This window comes from Rhincodon typus, chromosome 26 (genome assembly GCF_021869965.1).
Source record: "Rhincodon typus isolate 14 chromosome 26, sRhiTyp1.1, whole genome shotgun sequence".
NCBI lineage: Eukaryota > Metazoa > Chordata > Chondrichthyes > Orectolobiformes > Rhincodontidae > Rhincodon > Rhincodon typus.
In genome coordinates this window covers 34,543,579-34,571,193 of record NC_063357.1, presented here as the reverse complement: position 1 = coordinate 34,571,193, position 27,615 = coordinate 34,543,579, and the positions used below count along the sequence as shown (strand labels likewise).

At 39.3% G+C, this 27,615-nt stretch overlaps 1 protein-coding gene across 2 annotated transcripts in view; it reads right to left on the bottom strand.

The window, feature by feature from the left end:
- Positions 1-26,956, bottom strand: part of tmem132e (transmembrane protein 132E) — a 606,787-nt gene extending 579,831 nt beyond the window's left edge. For both annotated transcript variants that reach the window (XR_007264880.1, XM_048612749.1), the window contains exon 1: positions 26,491-26,956. Coding sequence is in view for 1 of the 2 variants with exons in the window: in XM_048612749.1 (XP_048468706.1) it covers positions 26,491-26,569 (79 nt within the window). In the remaining variant the exon portion in view is untranslated. The remainder of the gene's footprint in view (positions 1-26,490) is intronic.
- Positions 26,957-27,615: the final 659 nt, after the last annotated feature.

Sequence of the window (27,615 nt, the reverse complement as noted above, 5' to 3'; positions counted from 1 at the left end):
ACTTAACAGTTCTCAAAAAAAAAGCCAAGAAAAAACATGAGGCCAGCAGAAGAATGTCTAGATGAAGGTCACCTTTGGTGGAGGTAAGTTTTCTAACAAACTTGACTGAACATCTTAACTTTTTTCATTTTGGTGATAAAGCAGACCGAAGACCATAGAAACATTCATGCAAAGAATAAACGGAAAATATTTCAAAAATTGTATCTTCGGTTTACAAAAGACATTAAGTATTTATCTTGATAGTTATCAATTTGACGGCTGAAGCAAAGGAATACTTTGACTTATAAAAACATATTGCTCTTCTAGTCAAACAGCACCGAAAAGTAAGGTCAGGAAACAATGGTAAAGATCAACTTGAACATTTCAGGACAAGTACTTTTACTCAGTTATTTGAAAAAAAGGTCATTGACCTGAAATGTTAACCCTATTTTCACAGATGCTGCCTGTTTTTATTTTACATTTCTAGCCCAATTTGCTTTAGTAGCACTAAAGAGAATACAAGCCAAGGATATTTCTCTCCGGAAAGGGGAAGAATCATTTTACAAATGTAATAAACTTTTGAACCATTCCATTAATGTGACTATCAAATTGAACTCCAATTTTAGGGAGATTATAAAATTAACCCCAACAGCAGACTGGTGCTATTGTGATGCAAAACGCTTGGCAAGGATTGTTAGAAAATTTCAACCACTGTTTGGCATAGACAGATGAAGCAAATAAATGCAGTTATTGCCTCAATACCCCATTTGCACCAAAAGAACAGTGGCAAGAGAAATGGAGAATGTGAAACTGTGATATTCACTTCAAAACTAAATCAAAAGAAAACAGAAGATTGAACATCTAAATTAAAATGAAATTAAACAGAGAACTGAGCAATTATTCTTCATATGATTGTTTATTTTTACATATAAATTCAAGCTTGCATATTTTCCACTTTGTTCTACGGCTCTAATGCGAATCCAATGCAATTTGAATACATTGTGTTGTACTGCTTGACTCGCCATGGTGTAAATACACTGATTATCGCATTAGTAATGTTTAATACATTAATCTAGAGTCTATCACAACAAACGTAGATTTCATATCACAGAACTGTTACAGTGCAGAAGGCCATTCAGCCCATCATATCTTGCAATCGATGTGGCTATTAATAAAACACAGCATACTGCATGCTTCCTTAACTTCCTATCAAAATCAATGTTAGCTTCAATGACAGCTTCAATGACATACAGACACACACAAAGGTTCCACTGCTCCTGAATGCCATTTAGAATTGTATTTTTTATTATTATATCGTCATGCTCTTACCAAAATGAATCAGTTCATACTTCTCTGCATAGAACGTCATTGGCCATTTACCTTCTCATTCCATCAATCTGTTTATGCTTTTTTGAAGGCCAACACTATCCACCTCACAGTTCACAATGCTTGCAAGTTTTGCCTGATAATTGTGTCCTGCAGTCAGCATCACAATGAAGTAATCCAGAAAGAACGCCTTGCAGTCAGTTCTTGTTGGGGAAACAAGAAACACCCAGAAAATTGAACTTTGGATTGATACCTGAAGAGTCAGAGACACCACTTACTTGAGGAGGCAACAGGACCTGTGGTGGAGCAGTGTCATACAAGAAAATGTAAATTGCAGCTAATATCTGCACCATTTACCTGAAGAGCCTGAGACAAAATGGGACCTGTAAAGAATCAGTGCAGACTGGAAGGATATGAATCATGGCCAAGGGTTGAAGCTTACATCACTTATCAGAGGAGTCAGGGACACAGCAGGAGCTGTGCAGACAGCGCGAGTATATAAATTGTGCCTGAGGCTTGAGGCCTACATTACTTATACTAGGAGTCAAAGATGCGGCAGAACCTGCAAAGAAGCAGCTGGCAGAGTTTGAAAGAGTATGAAAAACAAGAGAGTGACATCCCAGGAAAGCACGTTCATTGGGTGGTAAGAAACCGCTGTTAGGAATTGTCTATAAATTTCTGTAAATTGGAAAGATTTTTTTTTAAAAGAAAAGTACTTGGGGTTTAGGAAAATATGTACAGGAGTAGGCCATTCAGCTCCTCAAGCCTGCTGTGCAGTGTAACAAGATCATGGCTGCGCTGTGGCCTAACTCCATATACCTGTTTTGGCCCATATCCTTTAATGCCTTTGCTTAACAAAAATTTCTCAGATTAGAATGGGATTCAGTTGGTCGAGGAGTGGAAGATGGAGTTTAATTTGGATGAATGCGAGGTATTGCATTTTCGTAAAACAAGCAAGGGCAGGACTTACACAGTTCATAGTAGTGCCCGGAGTAGTGTCGTCGAACAGAAACGTAGGGGTTCAGGTAACTAGGTTCTTTAAAAGTTGTATTGCAGGTAAACAAGGTGGTTAAGGAGGTATTTAGCATACTTACCTTCATCACTCAGGCCATTGAGGATAGGAGTTGAGACATCATGTTAAAGTTGTACAGGTAGTTGGCGAGGCCTCTTCTGGAGTACTGTGCACATTCTGGTCACCCTGCTATATGAAGGATATGATTAAATTGAAGAGGGTTCAGAAGAGATTTACCAGGATGATGTCGGGACTGGAGGCTTTAAGTTATAAGGCTAGGCTGCGACTTCTTTCACTGGAGTGTAGGAGGTTGAAGGGGTGACCTCTTAGAGGTTTATAAAATCATGAGGGACATAGATAAGGTGAATGGCAAAGGTCTTTTCCCCTAGGGTGGGTGAGTTCAAAACTAGAGGGGTTTTTTTCTAAGAGAGGGGAGAAAGATTTAAAAGGGACCTGAGGGCAATTTGTTTACACAGAAAGTGGGGCATATGTGGAATGACTTGCTGGAGGAAGTGGTAGATGCAGGTACAGTTACAACATTTGGAAAAAAATTTGGATAAATCAATGAATAGGAAGGTTTTAGAGAGATATAGGCCAAACACAAGCAAATGAGACTAGTTTAATTTCGTAGGCATGGACAAATCAGATCAAAAGGGTCTGTTTCCATGCTGCATCACTTTAAAATTAACAACTTAACTAGCTTCCACCGCTAAAAATAGAAACTGCTGGACAAGCTCAGCAGGTCTGGAGAGAAATCAGAATTAAAATTTTGGGTTGAGTGACTCTTCCTCAGAACCCTTGAGGAAACATGAACTCTGACTTCTCTCCACAGATGTTGCCAGACCTGCTGAGCTTTTCCAGCAATTTCTACTTTTGTCTGATTTACAGCATCTGCAGTTCTTTTGCTTTTTATTTAGCTTCTACTGACATTTGGGCAAAAGTTTGAACTGAACATCCAGGCAGATTCATTACTTAGGAAGGACAGACAAAAAGGAAAAAAAATGATGTTGGCAGCACTGTTAGTAAAGGATTAAATCAATGCAAATATTGAGAAAAATCATGTGGAATCTGTATGGAGATAAAGAAAACCAAGGGGCAGCAAATGTTGTAGGGGCTGGTTTTTTGATTACAAGATAGAATTGGAGATGCAAGGAAAGGCATTAATCAAGAAATCAGACATGCATGTGATGTATAATACTGATTACAACGGTTATCATGGACGACTTTAAACTTTTATATTGCTAGTTTGGTTTGTTCAATCAACAATAAAATGGAGGAGGATTTCCTGGAGTGTGCATGTGATGGATTTTTAGAGGAATACCTCAAGGAACCAAAGAACATGCTATTCTAGACTGGATACTGTGTAATGAAAAGTGATTTAAGTAACAATCTTATTGAATGGGGTCCCTTGGGAAAGAGCAACCACAATATGGCAGAATTCTTCATTAAATTGAAGAGCGAAGTACTCAAATTCCAAATTAGGATTGTAAATCTAACTAAACCGAACTGTGAGGGTTTGAGAGACGAATTGGCATGGATAGATTGGGAAACCTTACTAAAGGGATCCACATTGGATAAGCAAGAGCATGTACATGAATTATCACAAATATTCATTCCTATCTGGGAGAAAAATTAGAGAAAAGGTGGTTCAACCATGGCTTGCAAAAAATAAAAATCAGGGTTACTATCAGATCTAAAGAGGAGACATAAAATTGACAGAAAAATCAGCAAGTCTGATGATTGCTGAATTCTAAAATGCTCCCAAAAAAGGATTAAAAATTTTAATAAAAAGCAGTACAGAATAGAAACATGCTCTTCCGCTCACCAAGATTACACTGACACGATGTCTTTCTAAATTAAAAACCCTTTTGCCTCTATACTGTCCATATCTCTCTATTCACTGCCTATTCATATATCTGTGAAGATGCCATTGAAATGTTGCTATTGTATCCACCTCCTCTTCTGGCACTGTATTTAGGCACTTACCACCCTTTGTGTAAAAAAAAACGCTCACATCTCCTTTAAAAACTTACAGCCCTAAGTAATTCACATTTTTACACTGGAGAAAAAAATCCAACTATTCATTCGATCCATGCCTGTCAATTTCATAAACTTCTGATCAGGTTGCTTCTCATCCTTTAAATTCAAGTGAAAGCAAACCAAGTTTGTCCAATCTCTCCTCACAGCTAACACTCTCCAAACCAGGTGACATCCTGATAAACTATTTCTGTCCTCTGTCTCCAAAGCCTTCACATCCTTCTGGTATTGTGGTAACCAGAACTGTACACAACATCCCGAATGTGGCCTAACCTTAGTTAAGTTCTATACAGCTGCAACATGACTTGTCAATTTTTACACTATGCCCTGACTGAAAGCAGCAAGCTTGCCATATGCCTTCTTGATCCTTGAAAGTGGCAAAGCAAGTGGATAAGGTGAACTGTGGACCTCTATGCCTAGATCCCTCTGAATATTGATCTTATTAAAGGGTTTCACCATTTACAGTATATTTTTCTCCTGCATTATATCTTTTAACATGCATCACCTTGCATTTGTCCAGATTAAAACACCATCTGCCATAGTTACAACCAAGTCTCCAGACTATCTATATCCTGCTTTATCCTTTGGCAATCCTCTTCACTACTCACAGCTCCCACAATCTTGGTATCATCCACAAACTTACAAATCAAGGCACGTACATTCCCCTCTAAATCATATATAAAATTACAAAAAGAACAGGGGTCTGAGAAGTGATCCCCGCAGAACACCACCAGTGACGGATTTCCAATCTGAAAAGCACCCTTCCACTGCTACTCTATTTTCTACAACTAAGCCAGTTCTGTATCCACCTTACCAGCTCACCACAGATCCCATGTAACTTCACCTTGTGTATCAGTCTGTCATGGAAGGACCTTATCAAAGGCTTTGCTAAAGTCCCTACAGACAGCACCTACTGTCTTGCCCTCCATCATCCTTGTCAATTCTTCAAAAAACTCAATCAAGACATGACCTTCACCACAAAAAGCCATGACGCCTATAGCTAATAAGTCCATATTTCTCCACATGTAAATAAGTCCTATCTCCATGAATCTTCTCCAATAATTTCCCTGCCACTGACACAAGGCTCACTGGCCTGTAATTTCCCAGATTAACTCTGTTGCCTTCCTCAAACAAAAGGAACAATGTTGACTATTCTCCAGTCCTCTGGAACCTCTCCTGTGACTAAACAGGATACAAAGATTTTGTACAAGGCCCTAGCAATTTCCTCACCTGCTTCCCTCAATATTCTGCGATAGATCCCATCAGGTCTGGAGGACCTATATGCCTTAATGCTTTGCAAAACACCCAAAAACTCTGTAATACTGACATGCTTTAGGACAGCAACGTATTCCTCCCATCTACTACGTCCTTCTCCTTTGTGAATACTGATGCCAAATATTCATCAAAAATCTCACCCACTTCCTTTGGCTTCACATATAAATTCCCTCTTTTGCCCTTGAGTGGACCTACTCCTTCTCTAGCTACCCTCTTGCTCCTTAAACATGTATAACATTTAAGGATTTGCCTCAATCCTGTTTGCCGAAGACATTTCATTGCCCCTTTTAGCCCTCCTAATTTCCTGCTATCTTTGTATTCTTCAAGGGCTCTGTCTTCAGTTTCATAAACCTTACATATGCTTCCTTTTCCTTGGACTAAACTCTCAATTTCTCTGGTCATCCAAGGTTCCCAAATCTTGTCATCGTTATCCTTCATTTTCACAGAAACATTGTGGTCCTGAACTTGAATCGACTGGCCTTTAAAAGATTCCCACACACCAGATGTGGATTCACCCTCAAAACAGTCACCCCTAATCTACATTCCCCAGTTCAAGCCGAATATGGTGGTTGTTGCCTTCCCCCAAATTAATATTTTCACCCAAGGATTACTCTTGTCCTTATCCATGAGCAACTTAATACTTACAGAATTGTGAAAAACAGAAAGGAAGTGTATTATTTAAATAGTGATCTCTTGGGAAGTGTGGATGTAAATAGGGATCAGGGTATCTTTATACATCAGGTGACTAAAATTGCGAGACATGTGTTGCATACAATTATGGAAAGCAAGTAGTACATTGGCCTTCATTGCAAGAGGATTTGAATTCAGGAGTAGTGATGTCATACTGCAGTTACTTAGCACCTTGGAGACAGCATATTGGAGTACTGTGTGCAGTTTTGGTCTCCCTACCACTATGGCAAGTATATCCATTCTTAGGGGGTGCAGGAGAGATTCTCCAGTCTGACACCAGGGATAGCAGGACTGTCATATGAAGAGACATTGGTTCCACTGGACCTGTATTCACTGGAGATTAGAAGTATGAGAAGGGATCTGATTGAAATGTATAAAAAAAAATTGAATGCAGCCAGACTAGATGCAGGGGAGATTGTTTCAGGAGTCTAGAACTAGGAGATGTAGTCTCAGGATACAGGATAGATGATTTAGGGAAAAAAAAATCAAAAGGGGAGTGAACCTGTGGAATTCTTTGAAGTCTGAGGAAGCCAAGTCACTGAATAGATAATCTTTTTAGATTTTACAGGCAAAGACTGCGGACAGAAGGCAAGAATATGGTATGGAGATAGAGAATCAGCCATGAACTTATTGAATGGAGAAGCAGGCTCAAAGTTGAATAGCCTATTCCTTATCCCAGTTTCTATTAATCCATCTGCTCAGTACACCAAGGATCTAAATATACACACAATATGGAAAATCGAAGATTCTAAAATTGACTTACAAAGAAATCCATTGCCAACACTTCTTCAGCTTACAATACATCCACACAGCTGTAGTTGAGAGCAAGGAGTATAAAATTTTTATTTTAAGCATAAAGGAAGCAGTGAATTTTAACAAGCATAGGGCAATTAGGCACAGGACAAGTTTGGACAGGTTAAGATGCACAGGGCTAAATTATAGATATCTTGAAATTTCTCATTTATCAGAATCCATTTTAATAGTTATTATCCCGTACTGAAACAGCTTCCACTACTTAGCACTGATGATAAATCCTCATGCTATCTCTGGTTCTTTTGCTAATCCTCTCACATTGGTGTTCTTGGATTCTTCTAAGAAAACTATTAATACTTCTGACCAATAAGATACACTCTTAACCTTCACTGCTATAAGAAGTTCCAAAGTTCCTCAAACCTGGAACCATTTTAGTCAACTCCACTACCTTGACATATTCCTTAAAAAGTATGGTACTCAGAACTGAACACAGTAGCTAGCTAAAGCCTCAGGTGATCTGGGAAAATTTTTGCACTCCACGTAAACATTACTTGCTTTTTACGTGCTTTAACAGCTTTCTCAACTTGACCCGCTGTCTTAAGTTGCATACATATAACGCCCTTGTTTGTTCCTGAACCCCTTTCAAAATAGTACTATCTAAATTTTTATTGCCTCTCCTCATTCTTCCTTGTAAAATGAATCAGTTAACACTTTTCTGCATTCTTCATATGCCACAGGTCTTCCCATTTCTATATTCCCTGGTCATAACTGATTTTTCCAGTTTTACTCCACCTGCCCTGCATATCAAAAACCAGTTCATAAATCAAAAAGTGATCACCGTAAACATCCGTCCAATCTGAATGATTATTCATTTCTACTTTCTGTTTTTGTACTTTTGCCAATTTAATATTCATACCATCAATGCCTCTTTCATCCCATAGTCCTGTAAGTTTGCTTGAAAGACAATTATATGGTGGCTTTGACAAACACCTTCTGAAAGCTCATATACATACCAAAAACAAAACAATTTGCATTTTACAAATCCAAGCTTGCTAGAATCAGCTAGTTTGATTTGAGATTGTCTTTAGAAATTTCACTAGTTCAAACATTCAAATGACTACCCTATAATTGCCAGGTTTCTCCTCTTCAATATTTTCAATCCACAGTCCTTGGGATCATTTGCATACTCAAAGATATTCGAGACGTTGTTACCAGTGTCACCACAATTTGCACTAATTTTCCTAAACAAGGTAGAATGCAACCCTTTCAAACAAAAAACTTTCCTGGTGCAAGTTACCAACCTTCTAACAAGTTTTATTATATCTAATATTGATATTACCCTATGTTTTCCTGCTACATTGCACCTGCAATCACTAAAGATATGCTACCAAAGTACTCTCAATATCTTAGCAAAACAACTTTTTTGATTCCCCAAATGGCCTCACTGTTCCTTTGCCTACTCTTGATACTTACGTGGGTGTAAAGCATTGGAATTCTTTTACAAAATATTTCCACACTCCTTCTTTGCTCATTATTCTATTTTTAGATCTCTGCACTTTCTATACGTGCTGTTATTTTATTAAGCACCTTACATTTGTCATAAGCTTACCTTTTGACGCATATGAATCTCTATCCAATTCACTAACGTTGGGTCTTAGTTGTTGAATATACTTTGTTCACCCAACCACCTACACTCAGGTCCCTCTCTAGCCCACTGTGTGTGCTTTTCAAAACAGATGCCTAGGAAATGGGAGGAGTAGGCCATTCAGTCCTTTAAACCTGCTGCACCATTCAACATGATTACGGCTGATCATCCAATTTAGTACCTTGCTTCCACTTTCTCTCCACACCCTTTGATTTCATTAGCCCCAAAGAATTATACCAACCTCTTCCTTGAAAACATTCCATGTTTTGGTCTCAACCATTTTCTGGTTCAGAATTCCATAGGTTCACTCTCTGGGTGCAGAAACTTCTCATCTCAGTCTTAAATGGCCAACCCCTTTTATAGTTGGTTCTGATCTAACACGATAGTTCCATTCTCGTGCGATTTTGCATTATGAGAAAAATCGCACAATAGCCACACCATTTAAACCAATGGGGCCGAATCACGTTATAGCCAATACAGGTAAGGAAATTTCACGTTATACAAACAGTGGTCTAAATTCTTCAACCGCATTAAAGCCAATTTGCATTGAAGAAACACGTGTTATATCAAAACTGACTGTAATTAAATTGAGACACCTAGTTTTGGACTCCCCAGCCATTGGGAGCATCCTTCCTGCATTTACTTGTCTAAACCGGTTAGCGTTTTATAGATTTCTATGAGATTCCTCCTCGTTCTCAAACTCCAGTGAGTATAGTGCTACCTTATCCTCATATAACTTTTTATACATCAGTCCCACCATCCCAGAAATCAGTCTGTTGCACTTCCTCCCTAGCCAGAACATCCTTCCTCAGATAAGGAGAACAAAATGGCATGCAATAGTCCAAGCGTGGTCTCATTCGAAAAGTTTGCATTCACCTTTGTAAATCCGTCCAAGAAAATTACATTGATCAATGTGAGGAATTGTGCAATTATCCACTTTAAATTTAAAAGTCGCCCACTTTTCCATTCTACCTACTAAATACCAGGATTCACTAGCTTTATTGGAAGTTTTTTTGTATTATTGTGCATGAATATACATCTTTGAGGTTCATCATTGACCGGAAACTTTACTAGGAATTAAAGACGATATATGTTCCAGAATCCAATCATTCATTCCAACTAATGTCTTTACTGGTGTTTATGTGGCACTCCAACTGCCTCCTGATTTTCTACCAATGAATCTACCTATTCCTTTTCTTGTCAAGTTTCCCCTTAAATGCATTTGTACTATTGACAACACTTCGTCTAATAGTGAGTTACACATTATTAGTACTCACTGGTGAAGAAGTTTCTTCTGAATTCCGTTTGATTTCATAGTGACCATCATATATTAGTATCTTTGTTTTTTGCAGGGTGGATGCTGAGAGAGAATGTTATACTCTTCCTCTGAAAGATGAAACAATCATAAAGGCTAACAATTATGTAAAAATTATTTCCGGAGTTAAGACGTCAAACCTTACGTACTATTGCATACCTACACATTTCTGGTATTATCCTTCTCAATCTTCTATGTAGCCTCTTCAATGCCTTTACTAGAGTGACTGGACAGGAGGTATACTTTTATGTGAACTTCATGAAGTAGTAAACACAGAGCAGGCCAGAAATCTGCAGGGGGAGAAAAAAAAACTCGCTCTTTCCTTTGTACTCTAAAAAATTGAGTTGTTTGGGTTCTTCAACTCCAAAAAGGTGCTCAATGCTGATCGAAAAATGCAGGCATGAATAATCTAGCTGCAATCAACTGCACATTGACAGAGGTACCATGATTTCCAGCCTGAAGGTATTGTCATACAATTTAAGTTGATCAAGCAGTCAAATCACTTTTGAAGTATTCTGACAGACAGCCGACCAGGAAATGAAAGTGTTAATAATTTGACCACTGTAAAACCTTTGAATGAAATAAGGTTGAGATATACGTATGGGGTTAAGGTAGAAGATGAAATATAATGAACAAAAACTTTCTAAGAAGTTATAGTTATAGTGGAGACATGTAATAATAATCTACTGATGTAATTTTTTAAAAGGCCAAGATGCTTGTTCAATAGTTGTTGCTTCATTTGCTGTTTTAAGTAGTTACGTCTCTTTTATCAGGTTTCTAACAACAAGAGAATGGCAAAAGGGAAATTCTGGACAGATAAATTGCTTTCATAAATTGTCAACTTGAGGTTGTGTCTGCTTTACAGTCTATAACTGAGTAGTGAATGACAGTTGCCACTTTCAGATTATCATTTTTTTTTGCAGAGTGGATGCTGAGAGTGTTATACTCTTCCCCAAAAAGATGAAACAAAGATACTGATATATGATGGTCACTACAAAATCAAAGGGAAATCAGAAGAAATATTTTCACAACTGAGTGCTAATAATGTGTAACTCACCATTACAGGAAGTGCTGTCAATAATATAAATGCATTTAAGGGGAAACTTGACAAAAAAAATGGAATAGGTGGATTCATTGGTAGAAAATCAGGAGGCAATTAGAGTGCCACATAAACACCGATAAAGAGATTAGTTGGAATGAATGATTGGCTTCTGGAACGTATATCCTCTTTAACTGCAAATAAAGTTTCTGGCCAACGATGAACCTCAAAGATGTATATTAGAACATAGAACATAGAACAATACAGCACAGTAAAGGCCCTTCGGCCCACGATGTTGTGCCGAACTTTTACCCTAAACCTAAGGTCTACCTAACTTCCACCCCTACCTTCATCCATATGCCTATCTAATAGCTGCTTAAATGCGCCTAATGAGGCCAACTCCACTACCCTCTCTGGCAATGCATTCCACACCCCTACTACTCTCCGATTAAAGAATCTACCTCTGACGTCTCCCCTATATCTACCTCCACTCACTTTAAAGCTATGGCCCCTCGTAATAGCTACCTCCACCCCAGGAAAAAGTCTCTGGCTGTCCACTCTATCTATATCTCTGATCATTTTGTACACCTCTATCAAGTCACCTCTCATCCTTCGTCGTTCTAAAGAGAAAAGCCCTAGCTCTCTCAACCTTTCCTCGTAAGACCTTCCCTCCATTCCAGGCAACATCCTGGTAAATCTCCGCTGCACCTTTTCCAACACTTCCACTTCTTTCCTGTAATTTGGCGACCAGAACTGGACACAATACTCCAGATGTGGCTAAGCCAGGCTTTTGTATAGCTGGAGCATAACTTCACAGCTCTTGAACTCAATCCCTCTATTAATGAAAGCTAACACACCATACGCCGTCTTAACAACTCTATCCACCTGGGTAGCATCTTTCAGGGAACTGTGGACATGAACCCCAAGATCCCTCTGCTCCTCCACACTGCCAAGGATCTTTCCGTTAACCCTGTATTCTGCTTTCAAGTTTGTCCTTACAAAATGAATCACCTCACACTTTTCACGGTTAAACTCCATTTGCCACTTCTCAGCCCAGTTCTGCATCCTATCAATGTCCCCTTGTAACCTAGAACAGCCCTCCGCACTATCCACAACTTGACCCACCTTCGTATCGTCCGCGAACTTACTAATCCACTCTTCCACTCCTGCATCCAAATCATTTACAAAAAATCACAAATAGAAGAGGACCCAGAACAGACCCTTGTGGTACACCACTCGTAACTGAGCACCATGTTGAATATTTTCCGTCCACTACCACCCTTTGTCTTCTAAGGGTCAGCCAATCCCAAATCCAATCTGCGACATTTCCCCCTATCCCATGCCTTCTTACTTTCTGCATGAGCCTACCATGGGGAACCTTATCAAACGCCTGACTTAAATCCATGTATACCACATCCACTGCTCTACCTTCATCCACGTGTTTGGTCACCTCTTTAAAGAAATCAATCAGGTTTGTGAGGCATGATCGATCCCTCACAAATCCATGCTGACTATCACAAATCAAACTGTGCCTATCCAAGTGATCATAAATCCTATCTCTCAGAGCCCTTTCTAATAATTTGCCCACCACTGAAGTAAGACTAACTGGCCTGTAATTTCCAGGTTTATCCCTCTTCCTTTTTTTGAACAAGGGAACGACGTTGGCCACTCTCCAATCTTCCAGCACTATACTCGTGGACAGTGAGGACTAAAAGATCATCGCCAAAGGCCCCGCTTCCCATAGAATCCTTGGACAAATCCCATCAGACCCGAGGGACTTATCTATCTTCAAGTTCCTCAAAATTCCTCGTACATCTTCCTTACTAACATCCACCTTCTTTAGCCTACCAGCCTGTTTCACACTGTCCTCCCCTACAACTAGTTCTCTCTCAGTTGTGAATACCGAAGAAAAGTATTCATTAATGACCTCTCCTATCTCTTCAAGCTCCGTGCACAAAGTCCCTTCATAATCCTTGATCGGCTCTACCCTTTCTCTGGTCATTCTCTTATTCCTCACGTATGTGTAAAAAGCCTTGGAGTTTTCCTTGATCCTGTCTGCCAAGGTTTTCTCATGCCCCCTCATAGCTCTCCTAAGCCCTTTCTTCAGCTCCTTTCTGGCTAACTTGTATTCCTCCAGAGCCTTTTCAGATCCTTGTTTCCTAAACCTTAAATCAGCATCCTTCTTACTCTTAACTAATCGTTTGACCTCTCGAGAACCAAGGCTCCCTCACTCGACCGCATCTTCCCTGCCTGCTGGGGACAAACATTATGCATTCCTTGAACAGGAGGGCTTCCATTATGTGGATAATTGGAGCACATTTTGGGCAAGGTGGGACTTGAACAGTAAGGACGGGTTGCATTATGCATTCCTTAAACAATCTCCACATTTCTACAGTGCTCTTCCCTGACAGCATCTGTTCCCTTTTTACGTTACCCAATTCTTGCCTGACAGAATTATAATTACCCTTCCCCCAATTATAAACCTTACCCTGCTGTATGTACCTATCCTTTTCCATGACGATTGTAAAAGTAACAGAATTATGATCGCTATTGCCAAAATGCTCTCCTACCAACAGGTCTAACACTTGGCCCGGTTCATTGCCAAGCACCAAATCCAAAATGGCCTCTCCTCGGGTTGGTTTATCTACATACTGTGTCAGGAATCCTTCCCGAATGCACTGGACAAAATCCACTCCATCTAAACTATTACAACTAAAAGGTTTCCAATCAATATTTGGAAAGTTGAAGTCAACATGACTAAAACCCTGTGACTTCTGCACCTTTCCAGTATCTGCCTCCCAATCCGTTCCTCCACTTCTCTATAACTATTAGGGGGTCTGTAAAACCCCCCAACAAATTGACTGCTCCTTTCTTGTTCCTGACCTCAATCCAAACTGACACTGTAGACATATCACTCTCGAACTGCCCTTCAGTAGCTGCTATACACCCCTGACTGGCAATGCCACTCCACCGCCTTTTTCACCACCCTCCCTATTTCTTTTAAAGTATCCAAATCCCGGAACTTCCAACAACCATTCCTGTCCCTGAGTTACCCCAGTTTCTGTAATGGTCACAACATCATAGTTCCAAGTACTGAACCATGCTCTCAGTTCATCCACCTTATTTCTGATACTTCTAGCATTGAAGTATACACACTTCAAACCATCCCTGTGTCCACAATGACATTCCATCGACTGCATTTCTTTACTAACAACCTCACTCCCTGTTGTGTCTGTTGAAAGGCTGAATACCTCATCCTCTGAATTACAAATCCAGTTCCCCACCCCTTGCCAATCTAGTTTAAACCATCCCACATAGATCGAGCAAACCTCCCTCCCAGGATATTTGTGCCCTTCCGGTTCAGGTGCAACCCGTCCTTACTGTTCAAGTCCCACCTTGCCCAAAATGTGCTCCAATTATCCACATAATGGAAGCCCTCCTCCTACACCAGTCCTGTAGCCACATGCTTAGCTGCACTCTCTCCCTATTTCTTACCTCGCATATTCATGCAGAAAATACACAAACTCTCAATAAAGCTAGTGAATCCTGGCAAAATGGGTAGTTTGCACACTTCCTCACATTGATCAAGGCGGTGGCAAATTTGTTGCAATCAATTACGGAGTCAATGTCCCTTTGCAAGCTCTGAATATCCTGCGCACATTTTATTTTCTCATTTTGTTCTACTTTAACACCCAAGATTGATTAATTTAAGATCTCTCAAAGCATTTCTGATTTTACAGAATGCTTGCACAGTACAGGAGGCAATTTGACCCATTTCGTCTGTACAGCTCTCTGCAATGTTTTATTGTTAATCACCACGTGTGCATCAGACCAAACCCCCCTCAAAATATATTAAGATAGTCTAGCCCCTAACTTTTTCTTATTTTAAAAGGTAAGTGTAACGTACTGTATTCCAGATGCAATTTGATTGGGCAAATAACCAGATTTGAAGCTAAACACACTTTACTCCTACACTATGGTTAGGATACAATAAAAGAAAAAAATTGGATAACAAGTCTATTGGAAAACTTAACAGAATAATAAATTACTTAACTACTGAACAGCAACTGATCCAATATAGTAACATCCCATAAACCCACACTTGACAAAGGAAAATTTAGACAAACAGTGTCACGTGCAATTCCAGCAGCAGGAAGAGAACGCCCACGTTTTAGGTGTAATCCAGAGAGGAGAAACAGCTTTCACATCCAGTTTCAAGACCCCAGCAACAACTGCTACTAAAAAAAACTGGGGAAATGTGAAGGTTTGCCCCACCCATTTAGGCTGCTGCTATTGTTCCGACCTTAAAAAAAACCCGAGGCCTCACTAGCTTTTTACTATAAGTGCATTCAATAGACAGCTCGATGCCTGTCTTAAAACCTCTCTGCATTAAAAATAACAAACAGGGCAAAATACACTTCTTAAAGCCATAGTATCGTCACACCCTGGCATCAACCATGACCATACCAAATGGAAGAACAAACTCAACAAGCTGCATGATTATCTATGCATGATCTTCTATTGTTTCTTACCTGGTGTTGTTCTGTCCCACTGTTTCCTTTGACCTACCACAGGTTATGCAATGTTACAGGAAGTGTATAGAAAGTAAGGTAGTTATTTTGTGTTAAGATGAGCAAGGCTGACTTTTTTAATGACTCAAGAAGTGGCTTGGGCAAATTAGGTGTAGAGAATGGAAAATATTGATGAGTTAAGTGGGCAAGTGAAGTACATCATTAAATTGCACAAAAGGTAGGGTGAGAAAACATATGCATTTGAAATGGTAGAGACCATTTAACACCAGAGAACAGCTGAGTAATCAAGTAATCAATTGTGATGCAAAGAATCATGGTTGAATTGTTTTCGAGTGGATCCAAGTGGATGTAGGACACTAGAGGTGCACAGCACACTGAAAGAAAGCAGGCAAAAGAAATGGAGAGAATACAGGAGTGAAATAAAAATGAATGTAAACCACTGAAGCAGAGTAAAAAATAAATAAAAGGGAGTAGAGATTGCAAACTAAACTGAAATATTCAGAGATAGCAAGAATTGCAGATGTTGGAGTCAGAGACAACACAATGTGGAGCTGGAGGAGCACAGCAGGTCAGGCAGTATCAGTGGAGCAGGAAAGTTGATGTTTCGGGTTGGGACCCTCCTTCATTCTGACTCAAAACGTCAACTTTCCTGCTCCTCTGATGTAAACTGAAAGATTAATAGGCAAGGACAATATACAGCAGTACCAAGGTTCATGTACACATGAGGAACTGAAGAATGGAACAGATGTTAAGTTGAACATCGACTAGTAAAAGTAGGATACAGATGAATTTGCACCAGTCTAGTAGCCCTGGCAAAGTAGCTTCCCCCCACTGCCCACTGTGCCCGCGCTGCCCCCCCACCCCGCAACACCATGTTGACTATTTCTTTTTGAAGTCTATGTAATTAATTATTTGGCAGCATCCTTAGTTTTTATTTAAAAAATGATTCTCATCTCTATTTTCCTACCTATTTCTTCAAAACTCTGACTGTCTAAGTTCTTCATACAGTTATTTATTTAATGTTTATTCCTATTACTTAACTGAAAATTGTTCTCACTTCATCTTTTGCCAATTTAACAAGCTTGTTCACTCCTTTTCCAACTCTGAAGGTCAAGTCCAAAAAAAAATCACCATTTGTTTCTCACAGATGCAGACCAATTTGCCTTTAACATTTATGTCCAAACAATTCAAATTTCCAGAGAACAGTGTAGCAAGATGGGACGATGAAGCACCCAGAAATTTCAGGAAGGACAGTGCAAGACCAGCAAGAAATCAAATAGTGGCTTTCAAACTTAAGAAACAGGTGTCATCCAAACTTTGGTGTGGAGGTAGTTAACAAGCAAAGGTTCAGAAAACAGAATTGAGTAGATTAACTAAATAAAAATGAGGCTTTGGTAATGAGTTAGATGAGTAATTGAAAAGTGCAACCAAACAGGCCAATAGAGTCACTTAAATGGATTAAATAAAGTGCAGAGCACTCATCAATCTGGCAAAAAAAAACCCAGAAAAATTGCCAAACTCCCTGTAGTGCAAATTCACATTTACAACCAAAATACTGGGGATGGGCAAAAATGATGAATTATATGAAAGGGTACAACAACATCTTATGGAATCTAGATAGACACAAATAGTTATTTGCATTGTTTAAAAATAATAATGTGGCACACAAGCAACGTCTTTGGTCTGGCCATCACCGTAGAGCATGTGAAAATGAAGGAAAAAAATTGTTCAGTCACATTGCTAGGAATGGAGCTGACAAATTATTACACAAATGAATATTATGCAAAACATTTATTTTAAATTCAAAAGCAGTTAGAAAGCAAAGCTGAAACATTCCGTAAAGAGGGTGATGTGATATGATGTAAGTCATTACTGAAGCGATCCAAACCTATTTCTTGGTGTTAATTGGCTATTAGTAGAGTAAAACAAAATTAGGCAGTTTAAAAACTATAGGTGGATAAAGCAAAAAACTAAGCTAATAAGCAACGTTAAAAGTATGAACATTTGCAGTAACAAGCAACCAAATTGGCTATAATGTAAAAAGTTTACGGTCTCTTTGTTGCAGGCCTATTTAAAAACAGGTAGAAGTGAATATTGACATACTCGCTTTTGCAAATAAGTTAACTATTAAAAGGGTGGGAGAACATGTGATAAGAAACAAAATGAGACAACAGGCAGTGCACGCAGAAACAAAACAATGTATCATGTGCATCTCTCACTCACTATATATGATGCCCCCATCTGATTGTGACGGTTGTTTTGCATGCGCAGATTTCATCATGGCACAGTCAAGTTGTGCTTTATCTACTTGGTGTTATAGCCAAATCTGATATTTTTTATGTGCATTTTGTGGTCCTGGTTATTTCTTAGTTTCAATGAAAAAAAATCTTGATTTATACAGTTTCTTTCACAACCATACAAGATGCCCAAAAATCACATTACAAACACTTTATTGATTATAAAGTGTAGTCACTATGATAACAGGAGGAAGACAGTAGTTAATTTGCACACATGGTGTGAGCAAGTGTCTTTTGGTCTGATGTCAAGGTGGGTTTGAAGATCATCCAGTGATTTGGCAGAATGGTAGAGAATTTAAGATTCGCTCACTGATACATTCCTGGTCTTTTTGAAACTTCCAAGTTTGAGAAGGGTGGTTCTCATCTCATATTTCCACATCACTACAATCCTAATTAAGTTTCCTAGGTGTGGCTTATTTGGGATGGTGTCAAGAGGACTTGGGCCATTGCAGCAAGAGTACTACAGTAAGGAGAGTATATGTTTCATTACTAAAGTCTGTTAAATCTTACAAATTTTATAAACCAACCTACTTAGCATCCATGTAGAATGATACTATTACCACAAAAGCAAGTTCCATTAAGTATCTAATACAAAAATGCCACATAGGAATGCTTTCTATGCAATATACAATTACCAAACTTATTATAAAGCTAGTTAGAATTTAGTCTTTCACAAACATGTTATTTTATGAATAGATTATCAACTGATCCATTTCAGTCAATTTATTTACTACTGATCTGTTACTGCTGAAGGGGACAGAATTATTCTAGCACTTAACTTAATTTTCCTTTCCAGAAAAATCCCTTACATGCATATTCATCAATTCCAAATTTAAGATGCAACCACTTTGGCATTTTGCAATTGATTGAAAAACAGCCTACAGGTATTTTCTTTTTAAAAACAGCCATGTTTGGTGACTTGGCCAATTATTACTCTAAACAAGCATTACAAAAACAGATCATCTGGTCATCAAATGGTTGTTTCTAAGTGCTTGTTGTGTGGAAGTTGGCCTCTACATTTGTTATATGAAAACACTTTGGGATACCCATGGATGCTAAACACATTAATAAGCCTCTTTCTCAGTATAATAAACAGTATACTAATGATGGCTTTTAAAAAAAAATCTCTTCACCAATTTCAGCTTTGCCACATCTTGACTTCACTATGAACGGACAACATCATATTCCTCACTTTACAGTTCAGAAGGTCATTTGTCCCATTGTGTTATTGCCAGGTGAAGAGATCAATGAGGGGCTCTTTTAAAGATCTATTTAAAAAAAAAGATTAATTGAGAGAGCCAGAGGGAAGATCACTGCCTTTATATCCCAGACGGCACAAGAAGAGTGAACCCTCATCAACCTGCATCACTGGACAGAAATATCTGCTAATTTGCATTTAAGTATAGCTAAATTCCTATCAAATCAGTTTTTCATATGTTCCAGTCTATTTTTTTTTAAATTAATGACATCAGGTTGTCACAGTATCATAAATTAAAATTTTTGTATCAGTATTTTCTCACATGCATTTACACATCTCGTCATATATGTAATATCACAAATGACTAACTATGACGAGATCCTAAATTAAAATCACTGGCATCAAATTGTCTTTGTATAAAATGGGTCTTTTTCAATATCTGAAGAAATCTATATGAAAATTGAACATCAACATTTTCATAATTTCAAAATTCAATGCAAATATATGTTTGATTTGATTAGATGGACTAAAATTAAGAATACGCAATTTGCAGTAGTCAACCACTAGATATTGAATGGACATTCGCATTTTAACTTACTTCCATCTGTAGAATGATACTGCTCAGTTAAAATGTTCTCCTCCATCTACAAACTAGATGTGCCTCCTTTCACTGCCAGGATTCAAAATAAAATAGTCATAGCAACAATGCCTGACAAGAATAAAAGCTTCAAAGCATAAAAACTGACTAGATTAATCCTATAAAGTGATTTTCCATATTCATTCAGTCTTTATAGATGAAATCTAGAGATAACAAATATATATCAATGTAATAAGAATTAGATGTCAAAGATATGTATACAAATGCTCCTTGTATACTTGGCAGTTTCCAATAACAGCCAGGTTTGGAGCAAAAAATTACCAGGCTCTCGGTCAGGAAACAGTTTCTTGAAATTTTACTTGCACTTGCACAAAAAAAAATCCAGGTGCTGTAGCTTTTGTTTTAAGAAGGTTACTCAGATACACAACCAATGTTAAACATTTCTTTTTAAATTATGAAACTCGAATTATAAATTTGTGTCCAACTTTATCAAAAGCACAATTAATCAGTTCAGTGGGACACCATACTGTGGGGATATATTAGTCACAATAGATTTTCTGCTAAGTAACGACTACTGTGAATCCAATATGACTCCTTGATAAAAAATGGTGAGTTTTTTTTGTGCACGATGTTAGTTCTGAATTGGCTTTTGTTTTTTTAAAAAGGACTCACTCATTGGATGTAGACATCCCTCTTTGGACTACCATTTATTACATGTCCTTAGCTGCCCTTGAGGAGATGGACGACCTATCTTCTTCAGCCACTGCAGTCCATCTACTGTAGAAAGTCCCACAACTTTGTTAAAGAGGAAATTCCAGGATCTTGACCTAGCAGCAGTGCAGGAACTGTGATATATTTCCAAACTTCCAGGTGGTGATGTTCCCATGAATCTGCTACCCTTGTCTTTCTAGAAAGAAGTGCTCATGGATTGAAGGTGCTGTTTAAGGAACTTTGGCAAATTTCTGCCAAGCATCTTGTCGATAGCACATGCTGCCACTGAGTAGTGGTAATGGAGTGACTGAAATTTTGTGGTTGCGGTGCCAATCAAGCCATTTTCTTTTCCCCCTTGGTTGTGTTGAGCTTCCTGTGGTGACTCTGCACTCATCCAGGCAAGGGGGTTGTATGTCATCACACTCCTGACTTGTGCCTTGTAGATGGTGGACAGGGTTTGTGGAGTCAGGAGGTAAATTACTTGCTGTAGTATTCCCAGCCTCCTCTTATTTACTGTTGTAGAGACAGTAATAAATGCCAAGTCCAGTTGAGTTTCTGCTCAGTAACCCCAGGCTGTTGATACTGGGGTAATTCAGTGATAGTAACACCATTGAATGTTAAAGGATGGTGATTAGAATGCCTCTCAATGGAGATGGCAATTTTCTGGCATTTGCATGGCATGAATGCTACTTACAACTTTTCAGCCTAAGCATGGATATTGTCCAGGTTTTGCTGTATATAGACATGGATTTCTTCAGTATCTGAGGATTCACAAATGGTGAACGTTCTTCGCCAATATTTGCACATCCTCACATCTGTCCTTAAGATAGAGGGAAGTTCATTGATGAAGCAGCTGAAGATGGTTGGCCATCTGATACTACCCTGAGGAACTCCTGCAGAGATGTCCTGGAGCGGAGATGACTGACAGAATCATCCTCTTATGTGTCAGGTATGACTTCAACCAGCAGATAGTCTCTTTCCCTACACCCTCCTGCCCTCACAGTTCCCATGGACTCCTGTTTTGCTAGGGTTCCTTAATGCCACAGTATAATAATATGCTTGCTGAACCTTGGAGATGTTGCAGGATGATTTCCCTTACAGGCACTGGCTCAATTTAATTTTGCTACTTGTGTTAGGGAGTCAAGAATCCTTACCCAGCCTATACATAAACTTAGCACTTGAGGAAATGTCAACTTACTTTCAAAAAGTGGTTTACAATAAAAAAAAGTGTCAATTTTATACAGATAGACACTGATGGCCAGTTTGGAAGTCTGGCTACCAGAGAAAACAAGAAATCAATGGCAATGTTTTTAACCTAGTGATTTTCAGGACTCTGTTACAAAATTGAACTGTTCCAGAAGTAACCCATGGCAAGGATTCCAGTGTGACTATGGCATATTATAAACATATTAAGCAAATAGTTGACAGCATATGTGTGTTTTTCTCTAACTACAAAAAAAAAGGAAATATCAACACTTTTTCCATACAATTAAACTCCATGTCAAAAGTTTTCACTTGTTTAGGGAACTGGAAGCGTGCTACTATCTCGAAATATCCAGAAGTGACTAATCTTACAAGATTTTTACATAAATAAGGAGGAAAATATTCTTTACTCTATCATTTTTCCAAGAAATAAAACTTTACTTCTGGTGTTTGTTATGATCCACTATATTTGTGATGAAAAGATAATTGCCCTAAACAATTCACTCTTCATCTCTTCACTATTGTTGCCTGACCTGCTGAGCATTTCAAACTTAAATTCAGATTTCCTGCATCAGCAGTATTTGGCATTTGTCAAGAGGAGGTGCTGGATGTCTTAAAACGCACAAAGGTGGATAAATCCCCAGGATTGGATCAGGTCTACCCTAGAACTTTGTGGGAAGCTAGGGAAGTGATTGCTGGGCCTCTTGCTGAGATATTTGTACCATTGACAGCCACAGGCATAATGCCTGAAAGACTGGAGGTTGGCTAATGTGATGCATTATTTAAGAAAGGTGGTAAAGAAAAGCTGGGGAACTACAGACTGGCAAGCCTGGTGTCAATGGTGGGCAAGTTGTTGCAGGGGATTCTGATGGACAGGATTTTACATGTATTTGGAAAAGCAAACACTGATTAGAGTCAACATTGCTTTGTGCTTGGGAAATCATGTCTCACTGACTCGATTGTGTATTTTTTAAATCGATGTGGGCAGAGCGGCGGATGCTGTCTACATAGATTTCAGTAATACATTCGACAAGGTTCTGCATGGTAGACTGGTTAACAAGGTTAGATCAAAGGAATACAGGGAGAACTATCCATCTGGATCCAAAATTGGCTTGAAGGTAGGAGACAGAGGGTGATGGTGGAGGGTTGCTTTTCAGACTGCAGGCCTCTGATGTGCAGTGTGCCGCAAGAATTGGCGTTGGATTCACTACTTGTGTCATTTATATAATCAATCTGGATGTCAATATAGGAGGTATTCTTAGTAAGTTTGCAGATGACACCACAATTGGTGGCATAGTAGACAGTGAAGAAAGTTACCCAACTACAACAGGACTTTGATCAGATGTGCAAAGGAGTAGCAGATGGAGTTTAATCTAGATAAATATGAGGTGCTATATTTTGGAAAGGCAAATCAGGGTAGGACTTATACACTTAAATGGCAAGGTCCTGGGGAAGTGTTGCTGAACAAAGAGACCTTGGGGTGCAGGTTCATAGTTCTTGAAAGTGGAGTTGCAGGTAGATAGGTTAGTGAAGGCAGCATTTGGTATGCTTGCATTTATTGGTCAGTGCATGGAGTATTGGAGTTGGGAAGGTTAAGCTGCAGCTGTACAAGACAATGGTTAGGCCCGTTTTGGAATATTGTGTTCAATTCTGGTCTCCCTGCTATAGGAAAGGCATTGTTAAACATGAAAGGAGTTCAGAAAAGATTTACAAGAATGTTGCTAGGGTTGGAGTGTTTGAGCTATAGGAAGAGGCTGAATGGGCTGAGACTATTTTCTTTGGAGCATCAGGAAGCTGAAGGATGACCTTATAGATGTTTGTAAAATCATGAGGGCTACGGATAGGGTGAACAGTCAAGGTCTTTTCCCTTAGCCAGCGGAGTCCAAAACTACAGGACATAGGTTTAAGGGGAAAGGGGAAAATATTTTTTTAAAAAAAAAGGGACGTAAGGGGCAACTTTTTCATTCAGAGGGTAGTGCATGTGTGGAATAAGTTGCCAGAGGAAGTGGTGGACGCTGCTACAATTACAACATTTAAAAGGCATCCAGATGGTCTATGAATAGGAAGGGTTTAAGAGGGATATGGGCCAAATGCTGGTAAATAGGACTTTATTAAATTTAAGACATCTGGACAGCATGGACAAGTTGGACCAAAGGGTCTGTTTTCATACTGTATGTTTCTATGCCTCTATGACTGAATAAAATGGGCATCTAAAACAATTTAGTACCTTTGTTTTAGAAAGCTAAAAACACCGTATGCATTATCCTCATGAATGGTCAAGTGCAGCATTGGTCCTTGATAATAAATGTGAAATACAGAACTTGGTTTGAACTGTACACAACTCATGTCAAATTTTAGTGTAAAAGCAGTTTAGTCCTTTCAATAAACTTTGTGCGAACTTATTTATTTGTAAGTGTAAGTGTAAGTTGAAACTGAAGGAAAAAAAGGATGGGGAAGCAATTACACTCCTAAAACAGATTGAAAGACAGATAAACAGTTCAAGAACTGAGAAGTGTAACTGAAGTGCGTGAATTCAAAGTTTAAAGTCCGGTACAAAAGGAGGAGGATGTGGGCAACATTGGTTTGGAGTGAACAAAAGACAATTTTTTGTTTCTAAATCTACAAGACCTACTTTAAATGAAATGAACTTCAGATGCTAAGTGGTGGATTAGCAATAATTAACACTTCAATGATTAAGAAGGACACAGACTTGAATGTACAAAATTCTATGGAAACTTCAGGTCGTTTAATAAACTTTAGTGGTGAATGTGTTTTCGCAAACTGCATGTTTGATACACCAATTACATATCTTCCCCCTCCCCTGAAACTGCGATACGATTTAGGCAATAAATAGTAAAAGCATCATTAGCTGAGGTTTACTATGACAATTTCTAGCCCTGAAGCACTAACCATTCACATTCGTTAGCCATTTTAAAAGTGTCCCAAAACCCTACTTCCCGGCCTCGATGCCTGCACAAATAACTCACTACGGAAATAATCTTGGTCACGGTCGGCGTTTGGTAATATGAATTCACTACATTCGGACTGGTTAAATCTCTTGCAATTATGCCGATTTTTAAAAATAAACATTCAGCATATAGCGATGTTAATTAACCCCATTGTTGGTGGTAGACGGGACAAATATGCCACATAAACGTGCGCGAATTACACAGTACAAATTATTTGACATCCATTGTTTACGTGTTACACAACTATTTCAAACACGGTTCTTCAAACGCAAGATGCATTTCACTGCCCTAAAAATAATTCACTTGGAAACCAAATCCTGATCAAAACAAAACTGCTAAATAAAAGCGAATTACATCTGCGTCTTCTTGCTGCAAGAACAACATTTGCCAGGTGCCCATATAATGTGCGAACACTCCCTTTTACTAGTTGCTCCCTGCTGCAGTTTCCATCAGATTGCCTGCAACGCCTCGTCTGGTGCAGGAATGAACTGTCTTTTTCCTCGCAGTGTTATTTACATAATCCTTATACATCGATCTCCAACAGACTTTTACCACCAGCCGCCCGACAGCGAAACTCAACCTGTATAATATTCAGTCAATACAAAACAAGAGGATAATCGAAAATAAAAGGATCACATTTTCGAGCAGCTCATTGCCTAACCCCCATAAGAACGTTGTTTACGGTTACTTGGTAGTCTCAGAAAAAGGAAAAAAAAACGTTAGCTCAAGGAAGAATTTGCAAAAATGTAAGCAGGTTGCATTTCTGTTGGCGCGCAGTTTTTGCGGGCATTAAAGATTCATATCAACTGAAAATGTATCATAAAACATACTTACTTTAAAAACCTTTATGAACAAAAACAGTATCAATAAAATGAATTCGTATACATTAGTATAAGCAAAGTCCAAGTCAAGTGAACTAGGACAGAGACAAAAACAAAATTATAACATCTTGCTCAAACGTCTAGATGGAAGAAACTGAATTAGCGTGTCCCAAAATAAGAAACTGTACAAAATGAGGAGAAAGTAGGAAGGGAGGCACAAGGCAGGCACATTAGGGAAAATGAAAAATGTTGCTGTCAGTACAGCGAGGATGTGTCATCCATATGAATGCGAGTCCGAGTCCGAACATAGAGTTAAAGCAAAAACAAAACAAAATCTAATCATCTAAAGACTACGAATTTCCGTCATCGAGGATGACTGTGATCCATTAATCATTCTTCAATCAGCAAAAAAAAGTGCATTATAATCAGAAGGATTAGTTTATTTTGGACGCCTGAAAGCGAAATACCCACTTTAAAGAGTGATCGTGATTTATTAAAACTAAGTACGAGCGCCTAATTTTTTTAACAATCATGTTGATGGAAAGAGCTTAGAAAAAAGACCCAAGAACGAGAACGAATGAGATGGCGGTTTAATGTCATTGCTAAACGGAAAAGTACTCAAAACAAAGCAAATAAAGGAGTCAACATGTTTTATTACTGTGAAAGCTCATTAAATATTACATCAACCAGTCTAGAGTAATAAATCCTGCAGGATTCTGACAAACTACCATGATCGAGGGACAAGCAAACTGTGTACCGAGGCCCGGATAGATCACAACAGAAAACGAAAAACATACAATCCACTTTCAAATGGAATTTAACAAAAAAAAACAAAAGAAAATGAATTCTCTTAAAGCCACGACGCTGTCCAGTCAGCAAGCCTAGGTTTTGGAGGCTGAGCTGGCAACATTCTAACCGAAAGAAAGCGCACAGCCACCTGCCATCGCCGGCTGAGACGCTCACAAACACCAACCGGGGGTGGGGGAAAAGAGCGAGAGAGAGAGAGAGAGAGAGAACGATTTCAGGAAAAAAAAAACAAAATCCAAATCATTGACCCTATAAAACAAATGCATTTACACTCTTCACTCACCGTTTGCGACGGCGAAGAGGACGAGCGCTATGGTCCCACAGTAGCGTGCAATACACATTTTGACTTTATTTGAAAACATGTTCCGCGATAATCGTCTACCATGGACAGTAGTTACATTTTCCCTTCTGCTTTGAAAAGCCACGCGTGTTAGAAGTTGGCGGTCATTTTTGTTTGCCTTTCCACTAATTTTGTTCTCTTCCTCCACACCCACATAGACAAACTTGCCGCGGTGACCCGGTCTCTTGGATTAATCCCAGTTGTTTGGGCGGTTTGCGGCCGCCACGAGCCGCTTTCCCCAGGTGGCGCCCGCAGCAGCCACGCGGAGGACCAACGGCTCCCAAGGCAACAAGCAGCGCGAGACAGTCACCGCAGCCGGAGCCCAACGGCTGCACGGAGCGGCGCGCGAGCGAGTCGTATTCAAAGCCCAAGCTCCATATACATCACCGCGGCTTGCACGGCGCAGCACCGTGGGCAGATGGGACCACTGTGGACCGTGGCTCCACCGGACTGATGGGGCACGGAAACAGCTCTGAAAGCTGCCACCAGCAGAGCCTTCCTTTTTAAACACACACCGTCCAAAAAAAACGTCAGGCTACGAATTACTTCACGTCCCCAATCGCAGAGAACTCGAAAAGGGAACTTTCCCTTCAGACACTTGGGGCTCTGAGTTTCTGTCCAGAAGAATCTCCCACAAAGGCATTCGTTACGGGATTCGAGAGCGTCCACTAAAGGTATTTTGTAGGCGTAGATAGAGTTCCATGTTAATGGCAGCGGCGCCGATTCATTGGAACTTCTCCGTTGTTACTCCGATGCATATCGCTCACAGTGTCCCACACAGCAACCTCGGCAACAGCCGCTGCCGCGAACAGAAACAAATGAATGAAACTCCCTCCTCCCCCGATCACATGGGCTGCAGCAGCGCCCCGCATCTTCTTGAAGCCGCTAGCACTGTCACATGTAGTAAGTGACCTCGAAGATGTAACAACCACTATGGTCAAATTCCTCCAGACATACTTTAATTCTTAAAAAAATAAAACCCAAACCTACTGGCGCTGTTCGGCGGTCACAATATGACTGAGTTAAGAAAAATAAAAATGCAATGTTGTCACCCCTTTCGTACTGGGA